At 40.7% G+C, this 27,934-nt stretch overlaps 1 protein-coding gene across 1 annotated transcript; it reads left to right on the top strand.

The window, feature by feature from the left end:
* The first annotated feature begins 408 nt into the window (after positions 1–408).
* Positions 409–27,934, top strand: LOC309390950 (interferon-induced GTP-binding protein Mx2-like). Its single transcript, XM_081950889.1, has 14 exons — positions 409–491; positions 1,793–1,880; positions 3,245–3,437; positions 4,824–4,961; positions 7,679–7,833; positions 9,271–9,409; positions 11,469–11,667; positions 12,016–12,094; positions 12,571–12,693; positions 15,643–15,784; positions 17,008–17,157; positions 20,247–20,323; positions 22,217–22,438; positions 25,400–27,934. The coding sequence occupies exons 2-14, from the start codon at positions 1,830–1,832 to the stop codon at positions 25,628–25,630; spliced, it is 1,899 nt and encodes a 632-aa protein (XP_081807015.1). The 5' UTR covers positions 409–491; positions 1,793–1,829; the 3' UTR covers positions 25,631–27,934.

The following is a 27,934-nucleotide window of genomic DNA, read 5'->3' on the forward strand; positions in this document are numbered from 1 at the left end:
TAACCTTGCTTTGTTCTAGCAGCCAGCCCATCACAAACTGCTCCTTTATTATTTTCACACTTCTTAATATTTAATCATTTGCTGTATTTACCTTTAGCAGTTTTTAAAATACTTTTTTAAAAATACTAAACATGTGGAAAGCAAAGAAGGGGGTCATTTATTGCTAATCCTTTTGAGAGAAGGTGATTATCATTGGAGTTGAGGTGGGGGGGGAGTGGTTTTGTGGTTTTGTTTTTTCCCTTCTTGGCAAGATCTCGGAAATTGATTCACATCAGCAGTCGGAAACGAAACCCGCCCTTGAAAGGAGCTGTTTCTCGGGAAACAGAAAGCACTCGGTATTGTTGATTTCTTTCGTTTCCGAAGTAAGTTTCGATTTCTCTTCGAAACTGAGCGGGAGGAGTCAGTCCTGTGCTGCCGATCCCTTAGTCTTCACCCGAACTGCGCTGGGAAAGCATCGTCTTCTCCGACGCTCCCAGCTCCGAGCCTGAAAGGTAAGAGCGTACAATATGAAAGAGTTTTCAAATTGCACGATTTTTCCTGGCGTTGATAGTCTCGTTCCTGGCGGAATGTAGTTCGTTTCAGTGGAGAGAATTCAATAAGACTGTCGGAGGACCCCTAATTAACTAGGTAGTTTGGGAGCCAGGGAAGGGGGTCGGACATCATATGCCCCGAAGTGTTTGAATAAGGAGAAGAGAAGGAGAATCCCGAAGTTGCTGGGTTTTCCCCACTGATGAGCGCAGAGATCTTTGGAGCATCAGGGACAAGACTGAATTCCCAACTAATCACTGACTGCAGATTGTAGAAAGGACTCCTGTGCAAGCTACGTGTCTCGTAAAGCCATGGGGAACTGTAGATCAAAAGTCACAGCGATGGAGTTTACTTAGAATTAAATGTGCGAACTTTTTGGTAGTGTATAAGAGTTTCTGCTTGATCTTGAAAGTAGCAAATGAACTTTTGGAGTGGAGTTAGAGGAAATAAAATAGCAAGAAGTAAATAAATTAGCGATGGATGGATGGATGGATGGATGGATAGATGATAGATAGATAGGAAGATAGATAGATAGATAGATAGATAGATAGATAGATAGATAGATAGATAGATAGATGATAGATAGATAGATAGATAGATAGATAGATAGATAGATAGATGATTGATAGATAGATGATGTAAATAAATTAGCAATGGATTAATGGATGGATGGATGGATGGATGGATGGATGGATGGATGATGTAAATAAATTAGCAATGGATGGATGGATGGATGGATGATGTAAATAAATTAGCAGGAAGGCAGGGATTCAAGCTGTTTGAAAATAAATTATAATCTCATATAAATTGCATGTCTGAAGATGCTTGCCTGCCATTAAATTATTGCCTGCCATTTAATTGAATGTAAGAAAGGGAAGCTGTCAGTAGGACCAATGGCTTGGAGGTGCTTTTTAGCACTTCTAAAGACACTCTTCAGAGTCCTTGTGTTGTGGCTTGTAGCTGCTTAGTTCAACAAAGATGCTTTTACTGAAGAGAGGTTTTTAACAGGTTAGCACCACACCTCTTTTTTTAGTTCGAGGCAATGCACTATTTATGCCACAATTATTGACAGGTGTTTATTTAATGTTTTGATTATGCAATTTACTCTGCTAGCATACTTTCTAAATTATAATTAGCTGCTGATAAAAGCAGTTAAAAATGGACATCAAAACCACAGAATTGTTAAGGATCAAGTGAGGATGTCACTGATATCATTGCCAAGCATGGCAGCATCTTTTGTGAACTAACAATGCTTTCATTCCAGGACATTTTTTTGCTGCCGAGACATTGCAAAGTCTGCCATGAAGAAATCCAGAAATACGGAGTATTCTCCGAATAAAAGGGTCAAAAAGGTACTGCTATGCCATATGTCCAGATTATATTTTATGTTGTCAATTAGGCATGAAAGCTGGTTGGGTGATTTTGGGGGCAGTTGTTCTCACTCAGCCCAAATCACACTCCCAAGGTTCTTGTCATGGGGAAAATTGGAGATGACAGCAGTAGGTCTACATAATACTTTAATATATATACAATACAATACAATACAATAGCAGAGTTGGAAGGGACCTTGGAGGTCTTCTAGTCCAACCCCCTGTCTAGGGAGGAAACCCTATACCATTTCAGAGAAATGGCTATCCAACATCTTCTTAAAGACTTCCAGTGTTGGGGCATTCACAACTTCTGGAGGCAAGCTGTTCCACTGATTAATTGTTCTAACTGTCAGGAAATTTCTCCTCAGTTCTAAATTGCTTCTCTCCTTGATTAGTTTCCACCCATTGCTTCTTGTTCTACCCTCAGGTGCCCTGGAGAATAGTTTGACTTCCTCTTCTTTGTGGCAGCCACTGAGATATTGGAATACTGCTATCATGTCTCCTTCTTTTCATTAAACTAGACATACTTAGCCATGTATATATGTATAAAATCGTATTTTGAAAAAGTAAACAACCCTAAAACACTAAAGACAGCAAAGCTGTACCTGTATGTCAATGTTTAGCAACCACAACTGGGACTGAAAACTTGGCACTAAGTGGAAAATCACATGACCATGATAGATTTATTTCCCCTTGGGTGATTAAGTGAAGGGCTGTGTTTGCTAAGCGAAAAATCACATGACCATGACATAATTTTATTTATATGTTCACTATTAACTCTGCTTGTCACAAGCCAGTTGCAAAGCATACAGGTGGCAATCACATCACCATGGGGTGCTGCAGTGGTTGTAAATGCAAAGTTGTGTTGTTGTTTTTTGCATTGCCGTAACTTTGAACAGTTGCTACCCAAGGCAGTCAGAATCCAAGGACTATCTGTACCTTTCTTCTCAATCATCAGCTTAACTTCCTAAACAGGAATCTGTACATCAGGGGTGTCCAAACTTGGGAACTTTAAGACTTGTGGACTTCAACTCCCAGAATTCCCCAGCCAGCACGGCTGGCTGGGGAATCCTGGGAGTTGAAGTCCACAAGTCTTAAAGTTCCCAAGTTTGGACACCCCTGCTCTACATCAACTGAATTGAAAAGAGTTATTTTTATGAAGCAAAATAAAACTAAGGTGCAATCTTGTAGTTTTTTTTTTTAAGTTCATTACCTCTTCTATATTAGTAATTCTTTTCACGGGAAGTTCAGTTCCAGCTCATTTGGGATGAGGTTTTCAAATGAAGGAAAGGTAAATTCCAAGATCAATAGAGGAGGCAACTTTGTATTTTGTTTTGTTTCCTTAGGAGGCAGAAAATCATTTGTGTAGCCAATATGAAGAGAAGGTCCGTCCCTGCATTGACCTCATTGATTCACTGAGAGCCCTTGGAGTGGAAAAGGACTTGGCGCTGCCGGCAATTGCTGTGATTGGAGATCAGAGCTCTGGAAAAAGTTCCGTGCTAGAGGCCCTGTCTGGAGTTGCCCTTCCTAGAGGCAGTGGTGAGAATTTTCTTTGAATGCAAACAGACTTCCCCAGCCAGTACTATTCTGATATGTTGGCCTACATGTCTTATTGCTGTACCTGGGAGAATAGGTTTTATAGTTCATCTTGCGAACCACCTGCTAAAGACAGGTTTTCAATTGGAATGAAGCTTTTGAGAGATGCTCAGTTAGCTTTGTGAACTTCAGGAGCCTAGAACAAATGTGAACTTCCATATTTTTCTAATCAAAACATGTACCCTATTTTGGGGTGTATAAGACACACTTCCCCCCCCCTCCAAATATGGGTGAAAATGTCTGTGCGTCTTATACAGCATAAGTTGCCAAAGCCCTGCCCACCCACCGGCCCTCACCCTTCAGCCTCTGCCCCCTAGCAATTTGCCTCCTTGCAACAAACAGCCTGGTCAGCTTCAGCACAGCCTGATTTAGCACGAGCAGTTGAATGATGGTTGGATCTGCCTCCCCGAATACCGCCAATCAGTTGTTTCAGGCAGGGATCGCCACCATCCACTGCTGCTGCCTATCACCACAACCCATTGCCACCTCCACACACATCATTTTCAGCCTCTGTGCATCCCATTTTTGGCCTTAGTACACCCCATTTTCCGCCTCTGTGCATCCCGGTGTGGTGGGAATAGGTGGCAGTGGCAGCGCCCCTTGCTGCCTGTAATGGGCTGAAAACGTGATACGCGGAGGCCAAAAATGGGGCATGTGGAGGGAAAACAGGATGTGCAGACGCTGAAAATGGGGCATGCAGTGGCAGCGGCAAAAGTGGCGGTAGGTGGCGGTGATCCCCGCAGCCTGCAACAGATGATTGGCGGTATTCTGGGAGGCAGATCCAACTGCCAATCAGCTGCTCGTGCTAAAGCAAGCTGTGCTGAACCTGACCAGGCTGTTTGCTGTTTGTTGCAAGGATGCAAATTGCTGGGAGGCAGAAGCAGATTTTTTTTTTCCTGCCCAAAAACTAGGTGTGTCTTGTAGTTCAGAGCATCTTATACTCCAAAAAATACAGTAAGTCAGGCCATTCTCTACTTACTTTCCTTCTTATTTTCATATTAGCTTCAACTGAATCCAAATCAGTTTGTGCTAATTTTCCAGATCTCATGGCTTCTGTGTGTATTAAAAATAACTGTAATCATATCCCAAGACAGTTACTACCTAGCACAAAGCTGAATGTAATTCAGGATAGATTGAAATTTTAAATTTTAAAATAAAAACTGTGCAAATGTTAAAACTATGCAAAAAAAAAAAACCCACCAGAAACTAAGAAATGGACAGCACAATATTTAGTTGTGATTTTTCTTTCTGCTTCTCTTCTTATGTTGTTAAATATCTGATAAAATAGATGATATCTATAAAATTAAGAAAAATGTTTTAACATTGCAGGGATTGTTACCAGATGCCCCTTGGAGCTCAAGATGAAAAAAAATAATAAAAATAAAGAATGGAAGGGGAAAATGGTGTATCTAGAAACAGAGATGGAACTGAAAGATCCATCAGAGGTGGAAGATGCAGTTAGGAGAGGTAACATTCAATAACAATAGAAAGGGTTTTATTTTCCTTTAAACAATCAGTATATATAGAATTTTAGCTTGCAATAGCTCTGTAATTGCAGTTGTAATTGTAATTGAAGGATAGAAGTAGAATGAGGGTCTACATTAGTAGTTTACAGCGGTTTCACTTCTAAATGTATTTTTGCTGGCATTTGATATTTGATTTTAATTCCCTTGACTTTTCATCTAAATATTTAATCATGTTTTCTGCTGTTAGAAATTTCAAATTGTATTACATTTTCACAATCTTACTTTAAAATGTTCACTGAGAAAAGAAAGGGGAGGTATATATTTCTTTTCTACTCTCAGATTCTTGTTGTAAATTCTGCATCACAGCCATGAGAGTACAAGTGATGCTTGACTCATGACAGACAACCATACTTCTATGATTGAACATGCCACAAATTATCTATACATCCACTTCAGTGAATACTGAGTTTCTCTTCTCTCTAACTTCATTTTTTCAAGGTTCTTCTATTTTTATGTACATTCATGTACATTAAGGAAAAGATGCTGTGCTATAAAACCAAAGTATATCCAGTTTTGCTTTGTTTGTTTTTTATGTCCAGAAACATCTGTGAGTCCACATAAGCATTTTCTTTTCTTTTCAAAATTAAAGATAGGTGCCATTCAGCTTTGGTTTGAAAATGGGTTGTTTAAAAAAAAAGTGCAAAGACCACTCTGGATTATAAAGTAATCTGGAAAGCTAATGGGAGTGACAGGAAACATTTTTCAGTCTGTCCTTGAATTCTATAGTTTTTAAAAAAATATTTTTGGCACTATTTTTGAACTAGTAGTCCCCACAGTGGCATCTCTTTTGCACCAATACCCATGCACATTTTCAGAAGTTCCTACTAAACCAAGCAGGTTGCCTGTGCTGCATTCATTTTCCCCTTGAAAACATTTACTTCGAGGGTGGGGTTGGGTGGGGTTAGGAAGTAACAGATTCTAGTCCAACCTTTTTTGGCTCGCGTGGCACAAGAGAAGGCGAGCGCAGGGGGGTCATGTGCAGGCGTGCCGCACCCATAATACAACGTGCGACCCCCCGTGCGCATGCGTGCGCAACGCGTGACCCCCCATTTTTACATGCTTTTTTTGCCCTCCCCAGGCTCCAGAGACTTTATAGGAGCCTGGGGAAGGCGAAAAGAGCCTCTCCCGCCCCCGCCGGAGGCTTGAGGGACCGTCCGGAGGCTTCCCTGAAGCCTTCGAAACGCTTAAAACCACCCTCCGAGCAAACCGGAAGTGACTTCTGGGTTGCTCGGAGGGTCGTTTTAAGCGCTCCGAAGGCATCAGGGAAGCCTCCGGACGGTCAATGAAGGCTTCGGGATGCTTAAAACGACCCTCTGAGCAACTTCCGGTTTGCTTGGAGGGTCGTTTTAAGCGTCCCGAAGCCTTCAGGGAAGCCTCCGTATGGTCCCTGAAGGCTTCGGGACGCTTAAACAACCCTCTGAGCAACTTCCGGGTTGCTCGGAGGGTCGTTTTAAGCACTCCGAAGCCTTCAGGGAAGCCTCCGGACGGTCCCTAAAGGCTTCGGGACGCTTAAAACGACCCTCTGAGCAACTTCCAGTTTGCTCGGAGGGTCATTTTAAGCGCTCCGAAGGCGTCAGGGAAGCCTCCAGACGGTCCTTGAAGCCTTCGGAACGCTTAAAACGACCCTCCGAGCAACCCGGAAGTCACTTCCGGATTGCTTGGAGGGTGGTTTTAAGCATTTCGAAGGCTTCAGGGAAGCCTCCGGACGGTCCCTGAAGCCTCCGGGGGGCGGGGGGGGCTCTTTTTGCCTTCCCCAGGCTCCTATAAAGCCTCTGGAGCCTGGGGAGGGCGAAAAATGGCTTTTAAAAAGGTGAACTCAGCTGGCCAGTGCGTGCCCTGACAAATGGCTCCGCGTGCCACTTGTGGCACACGTGCCATAGGTTCGCCATCACTGTTCTAGTCTATGAAATTTTTAAAATGTAAAATGAGAGATTACCAAGATTGAAATTGAGAGGATTAGAGTCAAGTTTAATCAAGCTGCCAAAAGCATGTTTAGATTGTGAGAGAGTATACAATTGATTAATAAATAGTTTAGATAGAATATTTTGATGTTCTATCCATTTTAGAAGATATGTTTTTTCTTGTTACTTTCCTTGTGTCATTACTTTTAATTGTAGTACAATTATCCTTTGTTTTTGATTCTGCTTTTTCACTGACCAGGCACTAATATCCTGGTTTTCAACAATAAATTAAGCTAGGGAATGTTTCAGTCTTGCTATGAATCATGATAAAATAAATGCTAGCTAGCATTGCTTTCCCAAATTGTTCTGTGTAGATCATCTCATTATAGCTATGAAAACAGAAGTAAAAATGCAGATAAAGCTAGCACAGCAAGGAGGCCCCTCTACTAATATTCATTAAATACTTTTACAACTTTCCAGCTTGGCTTTTTAAAAATATAGTATTGCATTATCTATGTATCACATTGTAAAATTTAAAAGGTGTGTGTTAGGAAATGATTTTAGCATTGTTACATTTGAGTACACAGAAGTACCTACACACTTAAAACTATTATAGGAAACAAGCCTGTTAAAAAATATACGCAAGTCTGTTTTCTTCAGAGGTCTTTTAGAACAAATGGTGGTTTGATAAAACTGCTCTATATAAGGAGTTTCCCATAACTGAGTCTCTTGCTTTGTTTTGCCTCACACAACATAGCCCAGAATGCAATAGCTGGCGAAGGACTGAGTATTAGCAACAAATTAATTACCCTGGAAATTAGTTCTCCGGATGTTCCAGATCTCACCTTAATTGATCTTCCAGGAATTACAAGAGTGGCAGTAGGTAATCAACCACAAGACATTGGCAATCAGGTAAAATAAAAACGATTTTACAGAGTGATAGGTATCTGATTATCAACTGGATCAGGGACATGAAGATATGACAGCATTGTTTACTACTAATTTCTGTTAGGAAAGATCTTTACACAACTACATGAGATGTACATGTAGTTCTGCATTACTGATTGCCTCATTTAGTTACCATTTGAAGTTACGATAGTGCAGGGGTGTCCAAACTTGGGAACTTTAAGACTTGTGGACTTCAACTCCCAGAATTCCCCAGCCAGCCATGATAGTGTAAAACAGATAGCTTTGCTACAGATGCATTTATTGCAGCATCCGGCAGTTACGTTTGTGTGCTTTGCAACTGGCTTATGACAAGCATAGTTAATAGAGATGCAGAAGTAAAACAAGTTGTGTTCAAGTGATGTTTCACTTAGTGACTGTTCAGACAGACCAAATCAGAATCAAGGTTTTTAAGTGTTTGTGATCAGATGAGTTTCTGCTTAATGATGGTGGCGCTTAATGACTGAGTTACCTGTCTCAGTTGTGGTCCCTAAGTGAGGACTATCTATAGAATTTATCTTTCCTTTGGTTGATCTTTATTCAATAAATGGATTCCAGAAATTATGTTAAATTCATGCTGTCTATTTAATGCATCTTGAAATGCCAGTGGAACTGAATACAATACAATACAATACAATAGTAGAGTTGGAAGGGACCTTGGAGGTCTTCTAGTCCAACCCCCTGCCTAGGCAGGAAACCCTATACCATTTCAGACAAATAGCTATCCAACATCTTCTTAAAGACTTCCAGTGTTGGGGCATTCACAACTTCTGGAGGCAAGCTGTTCCAATAATATCTCCAACCTGGTAGTCATGATATCCAGATAGCAATAAGACTTATATACCACTTCATAGTGCTTTTACAGCTCTCTCTAAGTGGCTTACAGAGTCAGCATATTGCCCCTAACAATCTGGGTCCTCATTTTACCTACCTGGGAAGGATGGAAGGCTGAGTCAACCTTGAGATTTGAACTGCTGAACTGCAGCTAGCAGTCAACTGAAGTAGCCTGCAGTGCTGCACTCTAACCACTGCACCACCTCAGCTCTTATACACATATGGTGCCCTAGTGTTCCCCTGCTTAAGCTTACTGCTCTTGATATATAAGCCTCTGGACAGAGGATTCTCAATATCTGGATAAAGTGGACAGACACATTGTTGCTCCTTCACAGATATTGAATGCTCCACATAGAAGCAGCATCTGTGAAACAGAATTTGGCAGGTGGGGGTTAAAGTAAGTTGCAGATTATGTGCTATACAGTACATTACATAAAACTTTCATAATACACAATTTTATGCATAGTTATGGAAGCCTTAATAGAATAAATTATTTCTTCTTTCCAGCTTCATTGAAAATCCTTTTTATCCTCTACCTAATGCCTGACATAAAATGCAATTTAATTACAGATCCTGAAATTAATTCAAAGTTATATTACCAAACAAGAAACCATAAATTTGGTTGTGGTTCCAAGTAATGTTGATATTGCTACTACAGAGGCATTGAAAATGGCTCAAACAGTAGATCCCGAAGGACAGAGAACACTTGGTAAGTTAATGAAATTATTAAAATATTTTTTTCTACTCATGAAATACAGTAGGATACTATTGTAAAATATTTTTTTATTGGAAATGTAAGTTGTTTCTTTTTTTTACTTTCTTAAAAGTTATTGAAAGTCTGGTTTTACTAAATTTCTGGTTAACAATGCAGTTGTTAAGAATGAAACATTGGTAGCTACATGTCTCTTCATTTCAACTTGTCATTAGAGTAAAGATGTTGATTAAATGGGTTAGTTGGAGAAAGGAAACTTCTACAGTTCCACAGAAGTTTGTGAGAGTCTGGAAACTTTTCAAGGATGTCTTAACAGAAGAAGGCAGATGGTTCCCATAATAAAGAGAACTTGTTTACATGGTCTATGTGGAAGCATGTGGATTGAGCTGGGAATTCATTGTTTAATACTGTGAATGGGTGCCTGAGAATTTCAGAGTTAGTTTTACCTTGGCATTATCATGCAATTTATTCAATAAACAATAAGCTTTTCAGAAATGAAATAATCCCAGACTTTTGTTTGGATACTCAAGATGCATATTGACAGCTATATATTTCAAATATGCTCATACAGATTATCCTGAAATTACAACCATTTGTTTAGTGAATGCTTGAAGTTCATTTTTCTTTATCTATTTAAAACATTTACATAGCTGCCTCCTTATAACCAGTTCTGGTCACTTCCCAGTTAAAAGAGCATAAAAGCATATTAAAATGATAAAAACCAACAACAACAAATAACAAAAACATGGAGCTAGGTCAAACCTCTGATGTGCAGTCACCTCATCTTATCCCAGCACTTAGGGCAGGGGGTGTCAAACTCATATTTCATTGAGGGCCACATCAGCTTTGTGGGGGTAGGGTGGCCAGCTATATGTCACTCATGTCAGGGGTGCCTGTGGGGGCCTGAGAGCTCTGCCAGAGAAAATGGGCTGTTTCCAGGGTGGCCCTGTGGGTCAGATCTAAGCACCCCAGGGGCCGGATCCAGCTCCCGGGCCTTGAGTTTGACACACCTGACCTAGGGGAAAAGCTAGGGCTTCAGAAGTTTATCAAAAGCTAGGAAGATAGAGGTCTGCCGAACTTACAGGAGGCAGAATGTTCCATAGGGCTGGGGTTTAGGCTCCCTTCTGAGCTGCCACAAGATGGCAATATTTATGGGAAAGGACTAGGAGCGTGCCTACTCTACTTGTTCAGGTAGAACAGGTAGATATCATTAGGGAAAGCTGGCCCTGCAAATAACTTGGCCGTGTGCCAAACCGGGTGCTAAAGGTAATGACCAGCACTTTGAATTGTATGTAGAAAGAAAATGGAGATCAAAGTAGCCCACAGAACAAAGGTGTTATGTAAGCAAACCTAGCCTCCCCCCCCAAAAAAAATTACTGGTTGCTACAAGGGTAGCTATTTTCTGAGTAGTACAAGAAGCTATGACAGCATTGAAAAGAATGACTTATGTCCAGTTCTCATATTTACAACCATTTCAGGGTCCACGTAGTCATGTGATCAAAATTCAAACCCTTGTCAACTGGCATCTATTTACCACAGTTGCAGTGTCTTGGGATCATATGATCAGTATTTGCAACCATCCCAGCCAGCTTCCAACATGCAAAGTCAAGCGGGGGAAAACCAGATTCACTTAATAAACATAGTAAAAAAAAAGTGCTCAAAGTATTCAAAATTTACCTTTTGAGTTGGAAAAGGAAAACAGCAGATATTACTAGAGGGGAAAAACTACTGTAGTGCTTAAAAGTTTGTGAACCCTTTTTAATTTTCAATATTTCTGCATACAGGTAGTCTTTGACTTATGGTCATTTAATGACCGTTCAGAGTTACAGTGGCCTTGGAAATGGTGCTTTACAGCTGGTAAAGCTACTTGAAAGCCCACTTCTTCAATGCCAGCAGTGAGGAAAGGATTAATAGCTACTTGGTGGTGTGCGTGTTTAGGGACACTCATTTTTTCAGACTGAATGTAGTTCAGGAATGAAGCAGCCTTCATTAGATTAAGCCCTTGCCTTTCTCGAGTAAATGGGCATGTCTTTCTTTTCCATCAATTATTTCATAGGTATTCTAACCAAGCCTGATTTGATTGACGAAGGAACTGAGAATGAGACCGTTGATGTTGTCCGGAATCAAAGAGTGCCTCTGAAAAAGGGATACATGATTGTTAAATGTCGTGGGCAGAGCGACCTCACTAATAAACTGAGCTTGGAGGATGCAATCAAGAAAGAGAGAGAATTTTTTGAAGAGCACAAGTTTTTCAGGTAGGATTTAGAAAATAATTCCTGAACGTGGTTTAGCAAAATATGCTCCTTTATACACCATAGTTTGTGCGTGTCTCTATGAATATGCCTTTATACAAACTAAAGACTGGTGAAATGTCATGTGTGAACTGGGCAGAGATATTTTTCTCTCATGTGCTTTAGCATTTCTAGTTAGTGACTGATGCTTATTCCCTACTTTGTTTCAAATTACCATCAAATTATTTGACCCCGTAGCTTACTTATAGAGCATGTAATCCAAGTCCATCTGAAAGACATTGAGGACCACTGAGATGATACAAATGATAACTTCAATATTATTGAGTAATTATTCATTCTGATCTCCCTCAGTCCTCTTTTGGAAGAAGGCAAAGCTACAATCCCATTTCTGGCAGAAAAACTTACACATGAGCTCACCGAGCACATTCAGGTAAGGAACTCTCAATTCATTTCGGGTTGAATAAGAAAGATATCCCTGTGTTAGATGTGCAATTTTATATCATGACTCTCATTGTGCTGCATAGAGATGCATGCATCAGAATCCCAATTAGCTCTCTTTGTAGAAAGGATGAAGGTTTTGGTGGGCAAATTTGCATCCTACTCAAGCTGCATACTTAAGTCAGTACATAATGGCTATATATGCATGCATATTTCTGTCCTAGGCATCTGATTCATAATGTAAGAGAGGTTCCTAGGACCAGGTGTGTTTGTGTGTGTGTGTGTGTGTGTGTGTGTGTGTGTGTGTGTGTAAATATTGTTATATCACTTGGCAGCTGCTAAAATTGGTAGCTTCCTACTGCAAAATGTCGGATGGTTCTGTCAATCCACAGTATATTTAAAATTTCTAAACTTGGATAGGATTGCAATTTTGCACCTTTCCTTTAGTTAATTTTGTTGTTATTGCAGAGATCACTGCCAACTTTAGAAGGTCAAATAGAATCCAGCCTCCAGAAAATGCATCAAAAACTTCACGAGTATGGCGACGGTGTTCCTGAATCCTTGGAGGACAAGAAATATTTTTTTGTGGAAGTAAGGTTAATTAAATTATAGATTTAAAAAATAAAGGCAGATGTGAGTTTCTATCTGATCATGAAGCAAATTGTATCCTTGTTAATTAGTCAGTATTGTTGCTAGGCTCCTTGTGTTGTGTTATATGTATAAAATGGCCAAATTACACAACTATCATCAGGAGCTTGTCACTATACTTTCTGCTATTGCTTTGCTTTTGGCTTTGAAGGATGATAGGAATTTTGTTTGGGGGGGGGGGCAATTGGGGCATGGAACCTGAGGAGTTATTGATATCTGAGTACAGGGAAACAAGACCAAACCTCAATTTAAAAACTGTAAAATGGCTGCTTGTTCTTGTCCATCTGAATTTACTCTTCTTTATACAGTTTACAGTACACATTTCTGAAAGATTTCATAATCTCTCTTCTTTCCTTTACATTGACATTAATTGTCCATAAACATCTTTGAATCCATTCAAATAGTAAAAGTGTCACTGTGTGCTTATCTTTACATACACACACACACACACACACACACACTCTGCTAGATCAGTGGTTCTCAACCTGTGGGTCGGGACCCCTTTGGGGGTCGAACAACACTTTCAGAGGGGTCGCCTAAGACCATCGGAAAACACATAGTTTTGAAAAAATACAGAAAACATAAAATAATTTTATGGTTGGGGGTCACCACAACATGAGGAACTGTATTAAAGGATCGCAGCATTAGGGAGGTTGAGACCCACTGTGCTAGATGCTGTCTCCCTTTGGAGATGGTTAAATTACCATTTCTGTCACCAGAAGCAATAACGTGGAGGTGGGGTAGCTTTTTCTTTCTCCAGATTTAAGGAGGAAACATGAAATCACCCCACATTCCCTTTAGCCTGTGGTTCATGAGCATATTATGCAAACAGAGGTTTTTCAATCAGCTGATAATAATAATAATAATAAATTTGAATTTATTAGCCGCTTCCTCTCCACACAGGACTCGGGGCGGCGTACAATAAAACATATAAAACATAAAACATATGTACAAACACATAAACATCCAAATACACACATATACAAAGACATACATGGACGGAGGAGGTAACAAATTACATCACATTTGGACAGTTAAAACCACCATTAAAAATACCCCATTAATAATCACACAATTTAAAAAGTCAGGAGGAATAAGAAAAAATTTACGGTTGAGCCAGGCCAGATAATTGAAAGAGGTGGGTCTTCAGCTGTACACGGAAGGAGCGGAGATCGGAAGTAATCCTGATGTCACGGGGGAGGTCATTCCACAGGGCTGGGCCCATCACAGAGAAGGCTCTGCTCCTGGGTGTCGCCCCCCGACACTGTTTAGTGGACGGCACCCGAAGAAGTCCCTCTCTGTGTGAGCGGATTGGTCGTAGGGATGTATGGGGCAGGATGCGATCCTGCATGTAACTAGGCCCTGTGCCATGAAGCGCTTTAAAGATCGTAATCAAAACCTTGAAACGCACTCGGTAGACTACAGGAAGCCAGTGCAGCTCGCGCAGGAGAGGTGTTACAGGGGAGTATCTGGTCCTCCCCATAATCACCCGCGCGGCCGCATTCTGGACCAACTGCAGTCTCCGAGTGCATCTCAAGGGAAGCCCCATGTAGAGAGCATTGCAGTAGTCCAGGCGAGACGTCACCAGCGCATGGGTGACTGTGCGTAGGCCATCCCGGTCCAATAAGGGGCGCAATTGGCGCATCAGGCGAACCTGATGAGTTGAGTGACGGGGAAATGGTTTATTATTTATCTTTGCTAATTAATAAAGAGAGCTGAGGATTTAGAGATGACTTGATAGAAATCGTGGCACAGTGAAATGAAGAAGCATCTGGTTGTATGGGAAGAGACAGTGATGAGTTGTTAATGAAGCCACTTTTGGACTTTTTTGCGAGAAAATCAAATGTAATTTTGATTTTGTGATTTGATGATTTGATGATTTGACTTATATGAATTATATATATAACGTAGACATTATTAGTTCGGGTATATGAGTTGAGTATGTTTTTTATCTACTGTATATCTATACGAAAAAAGTTAGAAGCCGTTTTATCATTTTTTTTCTTTTTTTCAGTTTGTTTTTGCTTGCTACCTGATTCGTTTTTCTACTTTTATCTGCTTGTTTCCTTTTATTCATGTTTTTGAAATTTAATCAGCTGTGATGCACAATTTATATTGGCTAGAATTGTCAGATTTCCTGCTTTCTAGTTAGTCTAAATCATATAGCACAGCGGATTCTCCCCCCACCCCGCTTTTCTACTTACCTTTGCAGACTCGGAAGGCTTCAAAATGTTCCTCTTTTAGGGCTGCGCAGGCGCACCTCAGGCACGCATGAGCACAAAACATGCATGAATGCCAGTGGTGGGTTGCAGTCAGTATGCCCAGGTATGGGCATACTAGTGCCTGCTGGGAGCACCAGGTACCATTCCGGTACGGTGCCCCGGAGGGCACACCTGCCCGCCCACTCTCCTTACCAGTATTTGAGCTGTACGGGGCTTCCGCGCACGGTGCATATAGCACCTGCGCAATGCTCCGCCGAGCAGCTGGAGCATTGCAGAGGCATTGTGGGCGGTAAGTACGCATGCGCATGCTGCGGGTGTGCGCGCACATGCTGCGCACGTTCATGTGGTGGACGCCAGGCCCCGTTGCACTGTACCAGTTGCAACGGGATCTGGAACCCACCACTGATGCACGCGTCCTCACTGAACCAGTAGCAGACTTCCAGAGGATTTAGCTGCTGCACTTACCTGCTTGCCAGCCTTATAGCAAAGCATCTGCGACTTCCCGATCTATTCTAATTCCTTCAGGACTGATCTCAGAACTTCATACCCAGTTTTTTATATTTAAGGAAATTGCCTGGAGAGTAACTATCCTTCTGGAGCACTTAGCTTGCATTACCATTTTAGCTGGTAATTTTATTTTTACAATTATGTTATTTTGCATTTTTTCCAGAAAATCAAGGCTTTTAATGAGGACCTCGTTAAAATTTTACATGGAGAAGAGGATGGAAAATATTCAAATGAAAAAAGGACAATTACACATATTCGAAAGGCATTTAATGAATGGCAGGATACAATTAATGATCGCACTAAAGGTAAACTCAATTTTGTTATGTGCTTTTCTCTTAGTGGATCCTTCGTTTTAACATGAGTAGAAGCTTGAATTTTGGATATGCTTTTATTGCTACACATTCAGGTAGGCTTGTTAGTATGAGAGGTTCTATATGTAACTTTTGTGTAAGTTTTATTGAATATCTGTAAGAAAGAAGATTAAAAACTAATACAAAGTAACACAAAGTAAGAAAAAAAATCTAAGAGCTAAAAGTGCTAGAAAGAGGGGGAGGAAAAAAAGGTGCAAAGAAGTAGCTGTCAGTCTTCTTTAGAACAGTTGCTAAGTACAATAATAAATTTACTATGTAATTACAGTCTAACTCTTCTTTTTGTAATATATCCTTTAATCATTAAAACTATAAATCATAACTTGACTTTTTTTCTGTTTTATGCAAAAAAGCCATAAAGGATTTCCAGTCAGCAATAAACATACATATTTTTTCTCTGATCAGTCAGTTTAGCCATCTCAGCAAGTTCAGGCATATATTTTCCTATTGTTCAATCTGTATACAGATAATCCTCGATTTACAACCACAATTGAGCCCAAACTTTCTGTTGTTAAGTGAGATATTTGTTAAGTGAGTTTTGCCCCATTTTACGACCTTTCACAGTTAAGTGAATCACTGCAGTTGTTAAATCCGTAACCTGATTAACTGAATCTGGATTCCCTATTGACTTAGCTTGTCAAAAGGTTGCAAAAGAGGATTACATACCTTGGGACATAGGTATGACGTGCGTGGGGTGCGAACCGGTGGTAAAACTGGCAGCAACCCGCCCCTGACCCCAATTGAAAGTACAAGTCACTTATAGAGCCTATATGATGCAACTGTGTTAAATTAGGGAGTTTAGAATTATTTTGCTTGTTTTGTGAGATAAACTATGAAAAAGAACATGGACTAGGATACAGTCTTTTCTTGGGGCTATCTGAAGTCTGTGGAAGGTTTTGGTGCAGAGACTTACCTAATCTTTGCTGCTGGAGTTCCATAAAGCAATAGAAAGGCTTCTCTTTCATTGGTATTTGATAACCAGAGATGGGGAAGTTGCTGTGGGATATACTTTGCTTTTTATACATTGGATTGTTTGGGTGGAATTTGTGGGGTGTTGAGTATTATTTCAATATGATGTTTTACACTGACGTTTTAGATTTTAGAATTTTCATGTGAGTGATACAGATATTTGTAAAGTAAAGTAAAAAACTATTTTGCAGTAAATCAGACAGGAATTGGGCATTTTGAGCGTATATACCGTGGCAGAGAACTTCCGGGGTTTGTCAATTTCAAAACTTTTGAGAACTCTGTAAGACGGCAAATTAAACAACTAGAAGATCCAGCAACTGTAGCGTTGAAAGAAGTTGCAGGTAAGTTCTAACTCTCTTGTTCTCATTTGCATGAAGTACTTTTGTGAATGACTCTTTAAGAATATTTTGTCCAGTAGTTGCAGTTTTTGGTGTGCACTGTTTAATACAAAAAGAGTTCAAATAAGTCCTACTGAATATGGTGATGCAAAATCTAGTGGCTTTGAGGGGGCCCTAGGACTGTGAAGCAGAACCTGGGGTATCTCAGTGAATGGTGAGAGGCCTTGGGAGGCCAGAAGCAGGTGTGCTTGGGCCTGTATTATGGTCTTCCCCATCCCTCAGATGCCCCATATTCCAGTTAAGAACCTGTACATTCATTTAACAAACACATTGCGGGGGGAGCAGGGATGGGGACTCGTTAAGTGTCCCCATCTTGAATTCCTACTGTAATGGGAAGGCTCCATTAAGGTCGTAACTGAAGAATTACCTATAGTTAAGAACAGTCATCTCTGATCCTTCTCTATACTGACTGGACTCTTTACTTCATAAACAATGGCATCTAAAAGACCACCTCCTGGAAAGTCAGGCTTTGCTGCCTCTGCCCCGACATCTGCAACCTCCAGTCCTAGTACACAATCAACGTTAACAGCCTTAAAGCAACCTAAATCTACGGACCTGGAGTTTCATCAAATGTTTCAGCAAATTCTACAGGGACAAGAGGAAATAAAGAGACAACTGAAGGAGATGAAAGAAGAAATTAAAGAGAACCAGGATAAAATTAATAAGAACTCAAAGAGACTGGATCTTTTGGAGGATGGGGCGGCTGAGATGAGGGGGGGGATAGAGGGTGTGCAGAAGGGAAACAAAGAACTTGACACCCAGCAAATGAAAATAGAGTTTGAGAGAATGTCTTTTTATCTTAGATTCCAAAACGTGATGGAGACAGATGATGAAAATATAAGGGACATCATGACAAACATTATGGCTGAGTATATTCAGAAGGAGAAACAACAGATGGGGTGGGAAATAGACCTGGCCTATAGAGTGAACTCAGCTTATGCTAGAACACACAATGTTCCCAGGGAGGTACACATTAAATTTCTTAGGAAAACTACAAGAGATGAAATTCTGAATGCACAAAGGGGGCAAGCCTTGACATACAAAGATAGGGAGATAACCATATCAGATAAATTATACCAGAAGGGGGTGTGGTTTAGATGGTTGATGCCTGAAGGTATGTTAATATTCTGGGAGGAGACAAGAGTTAGGATTAATACACCCATAGAGGCGCAGGCCTTTATGGAGAAAAACAAACTACTCCTAGAAAAACCAGAAGACTCCTCAACAGACATACAAGACACGGGAGGGGCCGGAGCTCTGCCAGCGGGGGGAGATGGGGCGACAACAAGAAAGCTCAGATCACACAAATGAGTAAGAAAAGTCACCTGATATAAACTGATCGAAATTACCAATTGAATTTACCACACTGACTATATGTTATTACTTAATATTGAATTTTATGCAAATGTATACTATGAGTTTGGAGGGGGGGTGCACCTACCGTATTTCGCAGCTGCCAAAATTTGTAACTTTTCCCTTACCTTTTCCCTTTGTAAAATATAAAAAAACCAATAAAACTTTGTTTAAAAAAAAAAAAGAACAGTCATCTGAAGTGAACAGGTGGTTTCACGGAAATACTCCCTTTCTGACAATCGTCTCAGTCAGGCGGAAAGCCATAACCTATGTAATAATTGCACCTGAAAAGGAAAGGAAAAACATGAAAATTCCCTAAAGAATTAGGGGCTATCAAGTCTCGACGATTTAGAGTCGGTGTTAAATTGAATGTGTTAAAACATTTTTGAATATTGTATTTTATGATTTTGTACAGAAGCATAACTCTTTATTCAGCATAGTTTATAACTATACCTATCCTATCACTATGTTGAATACTGTCCTGTGATAGATGATAGATAGATGATAGATAGATAGATAGATAGATAGATAGATAGATAGATAGATAGATAGATAGATGATAGATAGATAGATAAAGTGACTTAAGTTCTGGGCAGTCATCTTACTTACTCAGCACTGGGGTTGAGATGGGATGGACAATAATTAAAACTGTCAACTAACGGGAAACTGAAAATAATCAATATAGCCTAGTTTATTATTGTTCTTGTGGAGGTGGTTGTTGTTATTGTTGTTATTATTTCTTACACACTGTAAGGAGAAAAACAGGATTGCTGTATATAAAACAAGAGACTGCAGAGTGACTGCCTTATATGTATATGTTTCTTCTTTCTAAGTGAAATTGGGATAGCTTGCTCTTCAGGCTTCCTGAAATAAAGAAAGAAGAGCAAGCCATCCCATCTTTCTTTTATTTCAGGAAGCCTGAAAAGCAGTTGATTTCGCAAATCAAAGATATGGAAAAGGGAAGAAATAGAGAAACAAAGCACTTAATAAAGAGGGCAAATGTTGAAAAAGAAAAAGCTACGATGAAAGATGGCAAGTGACCAGAGGCAAGGCTGTTGTACCTGTACCAGCTAACATGTCCAAAATGCATCTCTGATAATATAACAAGCCAAGACTTCTGTTCCAAAATAGCTGGAGGCAAATTATTATTGATTTTGCATGCCTTGAAATAAGATTAAGCCAATGTCAGGTAACCAGTCAAGAAGATTGAGACAGGTTTGTCAGGGCATTATGAGGCTGCTTTTAGTTATGATTGGACCTAGGATTGAGAAGACACAGGTTCTCTCAATAGCTTAATATGGACAGTTCTTGGTTTTGACATAGGAACACTGGCACGACTGTCTTTAACTTAAAATGTAAGAAGTATAGTTAGTAAATCACTTTTACATTAAAACTATGTTGTACAAAATTGTTTAGATTTTTCCATGGTCCCTCTCTGAAGCACACACGTTTTATATAATATAGTGAATTTAAATAGAAATTTGCAGAAAAAAAACTTTGTTTCATGCCTAATATCACATACTTCTCCTGCTTTTAATATTTATTTATGTAGATTAAAGGTGGCGTAAAGGCTTTAATCCCAATATCCAAGTGTTGAATACCCAGTTATTATGTGGTGTATGATTGGGATCTGCCTATATTTAACCCTGTCATTAAATTATTCCCTCTTTTTTTCCTAGAACTTGTGCGGGATGCATTTATTGGACTTGCTATCCAACACTTCAGTAGTTTCTGTGCACTCTGCAGAGTTGCTCAGGTAATTATTAGCCATAGTTGCAATGAATTTCCAAAATTATAGCCATGTAGTTTAAAGTGAAAATAATAAAGCACTATAATAAACGAATTCATTATTTTGGAAGATTTCATGGCTCACTGTCCATTTCAGATGTAATTGTGTATGTTAAGTAATTAAGCTCTCCGTTAGAAGAGCGAGTATGCAGAGAAGCGTAATGAGATTGATATGGAATAACACGCACAAACCAGCATACAGAGACACTGAATAGTATAAAAATATAGTAGTTTACTATGTAGAAATATAGAGGTATTCAGAGTCCAGTTAACAGTCCAAGTCATACACGGTTCAGTCAGTCAGTTATCAATATTCTCAGTTTAACCCACAAAGTAGCTAACAGTAGCAAGACTCAGTAACTCACGATACAGTATCCGATCAGCGTCTAACAAACAGAGAGAGAACTAACAGCCATTCTGGCTCCCTCTTATAGCTGCTTGAGGTAACAAGCCAATTACATCTGTTAAGCATTTAAAGTAACAATAAAGTAATCATAGCTTATATATACATTGCCAAGCCATGCCTAGGTTTACATCCCTAACAGTGTATAATGAGAATAACTCTATATTTATGTCCCAACAGAGTTAATTGCATTGATGACATGATGGATGGTGTGACTTGAGCTATAGATTATAATTTGGTTCACCGTCTTGAGTTATCTGCTCTCCAATTAGACTTATTTTCTGTTTTCAGGACAAAGTAGAACTACAATCTAGATTGTCCTGTGAACTGTGGGGAAATCCCCCAATTGTTATTCTGCTAAACTCAAATTGTGCTCTAACTTCGATGCCCTACTGGACCGGGATGCCTTGCGCACAGTCACTCATGCGCTGGTGACGTCTCGCTTGGACTACTGTAACGCTCTCTACATGGGGCTTCCCTTGAAATGCACCCGGAGGCTGCAGTTGGTCCAGAACGCAGCCGCGCGGGTAATTATGGGGAGTACTAGGTACTCCCACGTGACACCGCTCCTGCGCGAGCTGCACTGGCTTCCTGTGGCCTATCGGGTGCGTTTCAAGGTTTTGATAACTATCTTTAAAGCGCTCCATGGCTTAGGACCTAGTTACTTGCGGGATCGTATTCTGCCCCATACATCCCTGCGACCAATTCGCTCGCACAGAGAGGGGCTCCTCCAGGTGCCGTCCGCTAGACAATGTCGTGGGGCGGCGCCTAGGAGTAGAGCCTTCTCTGTGGCGGGCCCAGCCCTGTGGAATGACCTCCCTCCGGATATTAGGAATACCTCTGACCTCCGCTCCTTCCGTATTAAGCTTAAGACCCACCTATTCCAAGCAGCTGGCCTGGCTCAACTTTGATTTAACCATATCGCTCCTGACGGGTTTTTAACTGGGTATTTTAATTACATTTAATTTCTAGGGGTTTTAAATACAGTATTTTAATTGTTTTTATCAATCGATCTCCTCCTTATGTATGTATGTATGTTTTAGTGTACCTTTGTTATATGTTTGTTTTGTTTACATATTTATTTCGAATGTTTCGTTGTACGCCGCCCCGAGTCCTTCGGGAGAGGGTGCGGCTAAGAAATAAATATATTATTATTATTATTATTAACTCTGTACACTGTAAATGAGCCACCAAGGATAGGAATGATATTCTTGTAATTCTCAAACCCCCTGAAAAGCATTGTGCTGGGGAAGTTTAATATATTTAAATAAAAGTTGGGGATAGAGAAATACACCTAAATTCTGGATGGCTAACGGTGATCCACAAAACCCTATAATAAATTCTCTATAAATCTAGCAAAAAAAGAAGAAAAACCATAATAGAATACCCAAGGAACCAAATAATTGTTGTAATCCCACAAATGTGGCAAACTGTGTTTTTTGTTTGTTTGTTATGCAGAACAATATTGAAGATTTAAAGCTCGCACAAGAAGAGAAAGCAAAAAATATGATATGCACTCAGTTTAAACTTGAAAATGTGGTATACTGCCAGGACTCTGTTTATAGTGAAGATTTTAGAACAGTAAGAGCGACAAAAATCACCCCAGTTCCTTATTACGCTGATCTTCCAGAAAAGTGCTCAATAGAGGAAATGCTTTACCACATGACTGCCTACTATAAAGTAAGTTCAATATTTTGTGAGTGATTTCTCTCTATTTTTAAATTCCCTTTGTGTGTTTAATCTACTTAGCCATTAATAGGTATAATTTAGTAATCATACAGGTTTAAGTGAGCAAAAATACAAAGGTTTCATAAAAGTAGTTAGGGTGCAGTATTTGTGTGATCAAATCATTAGCACAGGTCTAAGCAGGGCTAGTAAATGTCAGCCTAACACATCCATATGTATCGTATGGCAACCCGTGGACATAGAAATATGTTGATATATGCACAGAAACATATACCCTATTTTTCAGAGTATAAGACGCACCAAGATTTTGAAGAGGCAAATTAAAGTTTTTGCACTCTGCAAACCTCCCAAAAATGGCCCGTTTTTTGTGAAAACGGGCCCATTTTGTCAAAAAAAAAGGCATGCATAGCCTTTAGGAGCCTTGTAGAGTGCTCCTAGGGGCTGCCCCCCCCAAAAGAAATGAGCAAAAAAGGGGTCATTTTTTGCAAAAATGGGCCCGTTTTTTGTCAATCCACTACTGTACCACATGCACACATACATAGTAATGTAGTTGTAGCATTAACCAAGCACTGCTTTACTTGGAACTCCTGATATGGATGGAATGCTGCAAATACACAGGATTTCAGCTTTTGGGGTTCTTTTCAGGTTAAATTACATTTTTATGCCACAATTTTTCCAGACACTAAAATACAGAGTGTATACTGTAATGTGACGAGTAGAAGTATTTGAGCTATGGGAAATAATTCTTCCCTTCTGTTGAGACTCCACTTGGAATGCTGTTGGTGCTAAGTACCAGAGCTCAAAACAGACCATGGTGAATTAGAGCAAGGTCAGAGGGGGCTACCATTACAGGGGAGTGTCTGAAACTTGAGCTCTACGTGGAACATTAAATGATATTTGGGTATGTTTAAGGTAAAAAGGTAAAGGTTCCTCTCACACATATATGCTACTTGTTCCTGACTCTAGTGCTCATCTTCGTTTCAAAGCTGAAGAGCCGACGCTGTCCATGGTCATGTGGCCGGCATGACTAAACACCACAGGCACATGAAACGCTGTTAGCTTCCCACCAAAGGTGGTCCCTATTTCTTTATTTGCATTTTACAAGCTTTCAAACTGCTAGGTTTGCAGAAGCTGGGACAAGTAACGGGTGCTCATTCCGTTACGCAGCGCTAGGGATTCGAACCACCGAACTGCCAACCCTTCTGATCGACAAGCTTCTTGGGCATGTTTACCCAACAACAACAAAATATGTTTACCCAGAGGGACGTGCTGGCTCAGTGGCTAAGATGCTGAGCTTGTCAATCAGAAAGGTCAGCAATTCGACGGTTCGAATCCCTAGCGCCGCATAATGGAGTGAGTTCCTGTTACTTGTCCCAGCTTCTGCCAACCCAGCAGTTTGAAAGCATGTAAAAATGCAAATAGAAAAATAGGAACCACCTTTGGTGGGAAGATAACAGCATTCCATGCTCCTTCAGCATTTAGTCATGCCGGCCACATGACCACGGAGATGTCTTTGGACAGCGCTGGCTCTTCAGCTTTGAAACGGAGATGAGCACTGCCCCCTAGAGCAGTGGTTCTCAACCTTCCCAGTGCCGTGACCCTTTAATACAGTTCCTCATATTGTGGTGACTCCCAACCATAAAATTGGTGTCTCGGTTCCTAAGGCTATTGAAAATATGTGCTTTCCGATGGTCTTAGGTGACCCCTGTGAAAAGATTATTCGACCCCCCCAAAAAATGTAATAATCTTTAACTGTCCATAGAGAACATTTGAAAACAAAAGGAGCTCTACAATCTTTATATCTGCTGGCATAAACTTGCTGTGCTCCATCCACTTCATGAAAGTCCATGTAAACAGAACTGCAGCTTCTATAAAAGTGGTACTTACAGCAATAGCACATAGACTTATATACCAAAGCTTTACAGGCCCCCTCTCTAAGCGGTTTACAGAGTCAGCCTATTGCCCCCAACAATCTGGGTCCTCACTTTACTGACCTTGGAAGGATGGAAGGCTGAGTCAACCTTGAGCCGGTGAGACCTGAACTGCCAAACTGCTGGCAGCCGGTGATCAGCAAAAGTACCCTGCAGTACTGCATTCTAACCACTGTGCCACTGTGGCTCTCATTTATAAATAGGATTTAAAAATGTTGGGGGAGGAGCTTTCTCTACCCCTCAGTATAGAAATATTGTTAAATACATTCCATATTTGCAATTTTGAAGCTGCAAGATAGCAGGGCATTTTAATGAGTATCTGCAAGAGCATTGCAGAAACTTGAGTATAACTTCCTGTTCTCTATTAAAGAGTTGAATATGGGAGAGTATAGGTAGTCTTTGACTTATGACCACAACTGTTTTGTTTAGTGAGGCAGTTGTTAAGTGATTTATGATCACAATTTCTGTTGTTACAGTGAGGCAATTATCAAGTGACTCACACCCAATTTTATGACCTTTGCCATTGTGGTTAAGCAAATCCCTGCAGTTGTTAAGTGAATCACACAGTCATTAAGTGAATCCGGCTTCCCCTATTGACTTTGCTTGCCAAAAGCTAGCTGGGAACATCACAAATGGAACATCACATTATATGACCCCAGGGCATTACAATTGTTGTAAATGCCAGCCAATTGCCAAATTTTGATCACATGACTGGGGATCCTGGGTTGGTTCTGTGAGGATTTTATCAGTGCCATTGAAACTTTGAATGGTCACTAACAAATGGTTGTAAATTGTACACTAAACAAAAGGCTGTATCTTCTGGTATGCCTGTGCGATGGTGGTAATAGGCATCTCCCCACAGAAACAGCTTGATTTTCATTTTGTGATATGGTACAAATTCATAGGGGACAAGGCTTTAGTATAAACCTTAGCATACTTGTGGGGAGAGATTATGGGATATTGATATGTCTTCAGCTATTTATATTACCCTGGTATAATTTCCCCCCCTTAACTTTGCTTTCAGAGTGTAAAATTCCGGCTTGGTACTCAGATTCCTATGATCATACAGTTATACATGTTCAAGGATTTTGCTGAGAAGTTACAGAATGCAATGATGCAGCTTTTGCAAAACGGAGATCAGTTGGAAGTTCTCTTTCATGAGGGAAAAGATGTTGTCAACATAAGGAATTCTTTAAAAGAAAGGATCCGACGACTTCATAAAGCTCGACTACTTTTGAAAAAGTTCTTTTTTTAAATGGGATGGCTAATATTTCTGTATAAAACTTCTGGTAGCAGCTCTGCTTCTGTTAGATAAGTGTACTAAGGGCATTTGCAACTTACGTTTAACGTTTGTAAATTATTCAGTGATGCTGCTCAACTTCAGTAGTGCATTTAGAACGACAATTGGCAAAGAAAACGGAAGAGAATTAGAATTCGTATTTGCCACTTTACAGGCATATTATAAATCACTGTTAGATACTGTGGACCTTTCCCTGCTATTGCGTCAAAATGCTATCTGTCCATGTGCTACAGCTATATTAGCATAATGTCCACTGTCCCCAATGCCAAGGCCTAATAACACTATCTTCAGCACACTCCCATCATTTTTACACTCCTTCTTAGGTCTAGTCTATATATTGTATTGTAACCTAAGCTGAAGAAAAGGTAAAAGAGAGAGAGAGAATTAAGTCATCAACTATTTAGGGTTTTTCATCCATTTTCTTTAGATAGGCAACAAATGTTGATAAGCTCCTTCATGTAAATGGGAGGTGATACAGAGATAGGGTAGGGAAAAGTATTGGTTCCATCAGAGTTGGTATTCAGCCAGTTCTGACCGGTTCTGGCGAACTGGTAGCAGAATTTTTTTTTTAAAACAAAGTTTTATTGGTTTTTAAAAAAAATAATAAGGAAAAGGGTATTGGAGTAGGTCAGTGGTGGGCAACCCGCGGCTCGGGAGACACATGCGGCTCTTTACACCCTTTAATGCGGCTCTTCTGTGTGCCGGGTGCCCGCTCCCCTCCCTCCTCTCGGGCTTCGGAGGGAAGCTTCTGCAAAAGCCCGGGCGAGTGACAACCAATTTTGGTCCTATGACTGCAGAATGCTGCAAAATACCATAAATGCAGGCCAGTTGTTGAGTGTTTCAAATGTGATTGGAACACTCAACAAGGTGACCACGGTGTGTGTGTGTGTGTGTGTGTGTGAATGAGAAAGACAGACAGAGAGGAACAGAGAGAGGGAGTGAGGGAGGGAATCAGAGAGAGACTGACAGACAGACACACACACAGAGAGAGACAGAGAGAGACAGAGGGGGAGGGAGGGAGAGAAAGATAGACAGAGAGACACACAGAGAGTGAGTGATTAAGTGAATGAGTGAGAGACAGACACACCCACATACACAGTGACAGAGAGAGGAAGGGAGGGGAGAGAGACAGAGGGAGAGACAGAGACAGACACACACACACACAGAGTGAATGAGAGACAGACAGACACACACACAGAGTGACAGAGATGGGGGAGGGAGGGAGAGAGAGACAAAGAGCCAGAGAGAGAGAGAAAGAAAAAGAAAAAAAGAAAGTGGGAGAGAGAGATGAAATTAAAAACAACAACATACAAACCTGACTTACTCAAACTATCCAAGGAAATGCAAGGCCAATGTTCACATTAGTGGTTGTGACTTTGTCAGTCAATGTCAGGATGTAATTTTCTCTACATTGTAAGGCAAATTTTACGGAATTTAACGTTATCGATAAATAATATCGTTCTAAAGTTTTTGTTTTATTAGTTGTGTTATTTGTATCCTCCCGACCTGTTCTGACCCCCTCCTCTTGTATACCAAGACACTCCGACACAAAGTCTCTTCAAAGATGTTTATTGACATACAGGTTCCACCTTGGCAGCAATCCAGACTGCCAAGGTCAAGATAGCACTCTGGGCAGCAATCCAGCTACAGCGACACCCCTTGGCAGCAATCCAGCTACCAAGCTCCAGATAATCACCTTAGCAGCCAAGGTCCAGGGAACAGATTGACAGTAATCCAGGTAAAATCTTTAGCAGCAATCCAGCCTGCCAAAGTACGACACAGATCTGAGCTTCTCCAACTCCAATGATCAGTTGATTCCTGCAAAGGGTGTGTCCACAAGCAGTCCCTTTATAGTCTGGAGAGGAGTCTAATGATCAGCAGCTGAGAGCCATTATCTCCGGTAATTGCTCAATTGCTCCTTACGCCGGGTAGCACGTCGGTAACGAGCATCTAATAGCTCACTGCTGTCTGACTCACTGTCCTGTGACTCCTCTCCACTGCTCCAAGGCATGACATCAGGAGCCCCCTTCCTTTGGCTTTCACCACTGCTCCATGCCTCAGGCGCCCCCTGGTGGCCAACCAGCCTCTCTGCGCCCTGCTCAGCGTCGGAACCCTGTCCAGGGTCCCCCACCTCCTCTTGAGCCGACTCAGAGGACACCTCGCTGTCGGAGTCTGGTGGCAGCGGCAGCGGCACCGGCTGGGCCACAACACCGACCTATGTGGATACTTGCATGCTGAATATTCTCAATAAAAATTTAT

Source organism: Natrix helvetica, assembly GCF_964273705.1.
Source record: "Natrix helvetica genome assembly, chromosome: 4".
NCBI lineage: Eukaryota > Metazoa > Chordata > Lepidosauria > Squamata > Natricidae > Natrix > Natrix helvetica.

What these genes read in the sequence shown, in the direction of transcription:
- LOC309390950 (XM_081950889.1), top strand. Translation starts at nt 1,830, where the DNA reads ATGAAGAAATCCAGAAATACGGAGTATTCTCCGAATAAAAGGGTCAAA. An exon ending in CGAAGGACAGAGAACACTTG is followed by an intron (nt 9,410 to 11,468) that starts GTAAGTTAATGA and finishes ATTATTTCATAG; the next exon opens with GTATTCTAACCAAGCCTGAT. An exon ending in AATTAATGATCGCACTAAAG is followed by an intron (nt 15,785 to 17,007) that starts GTAAACTCAATT and finishes ACTATTTTGCAG; the next exon opens with TAAATCAGACAGGAATTGGG.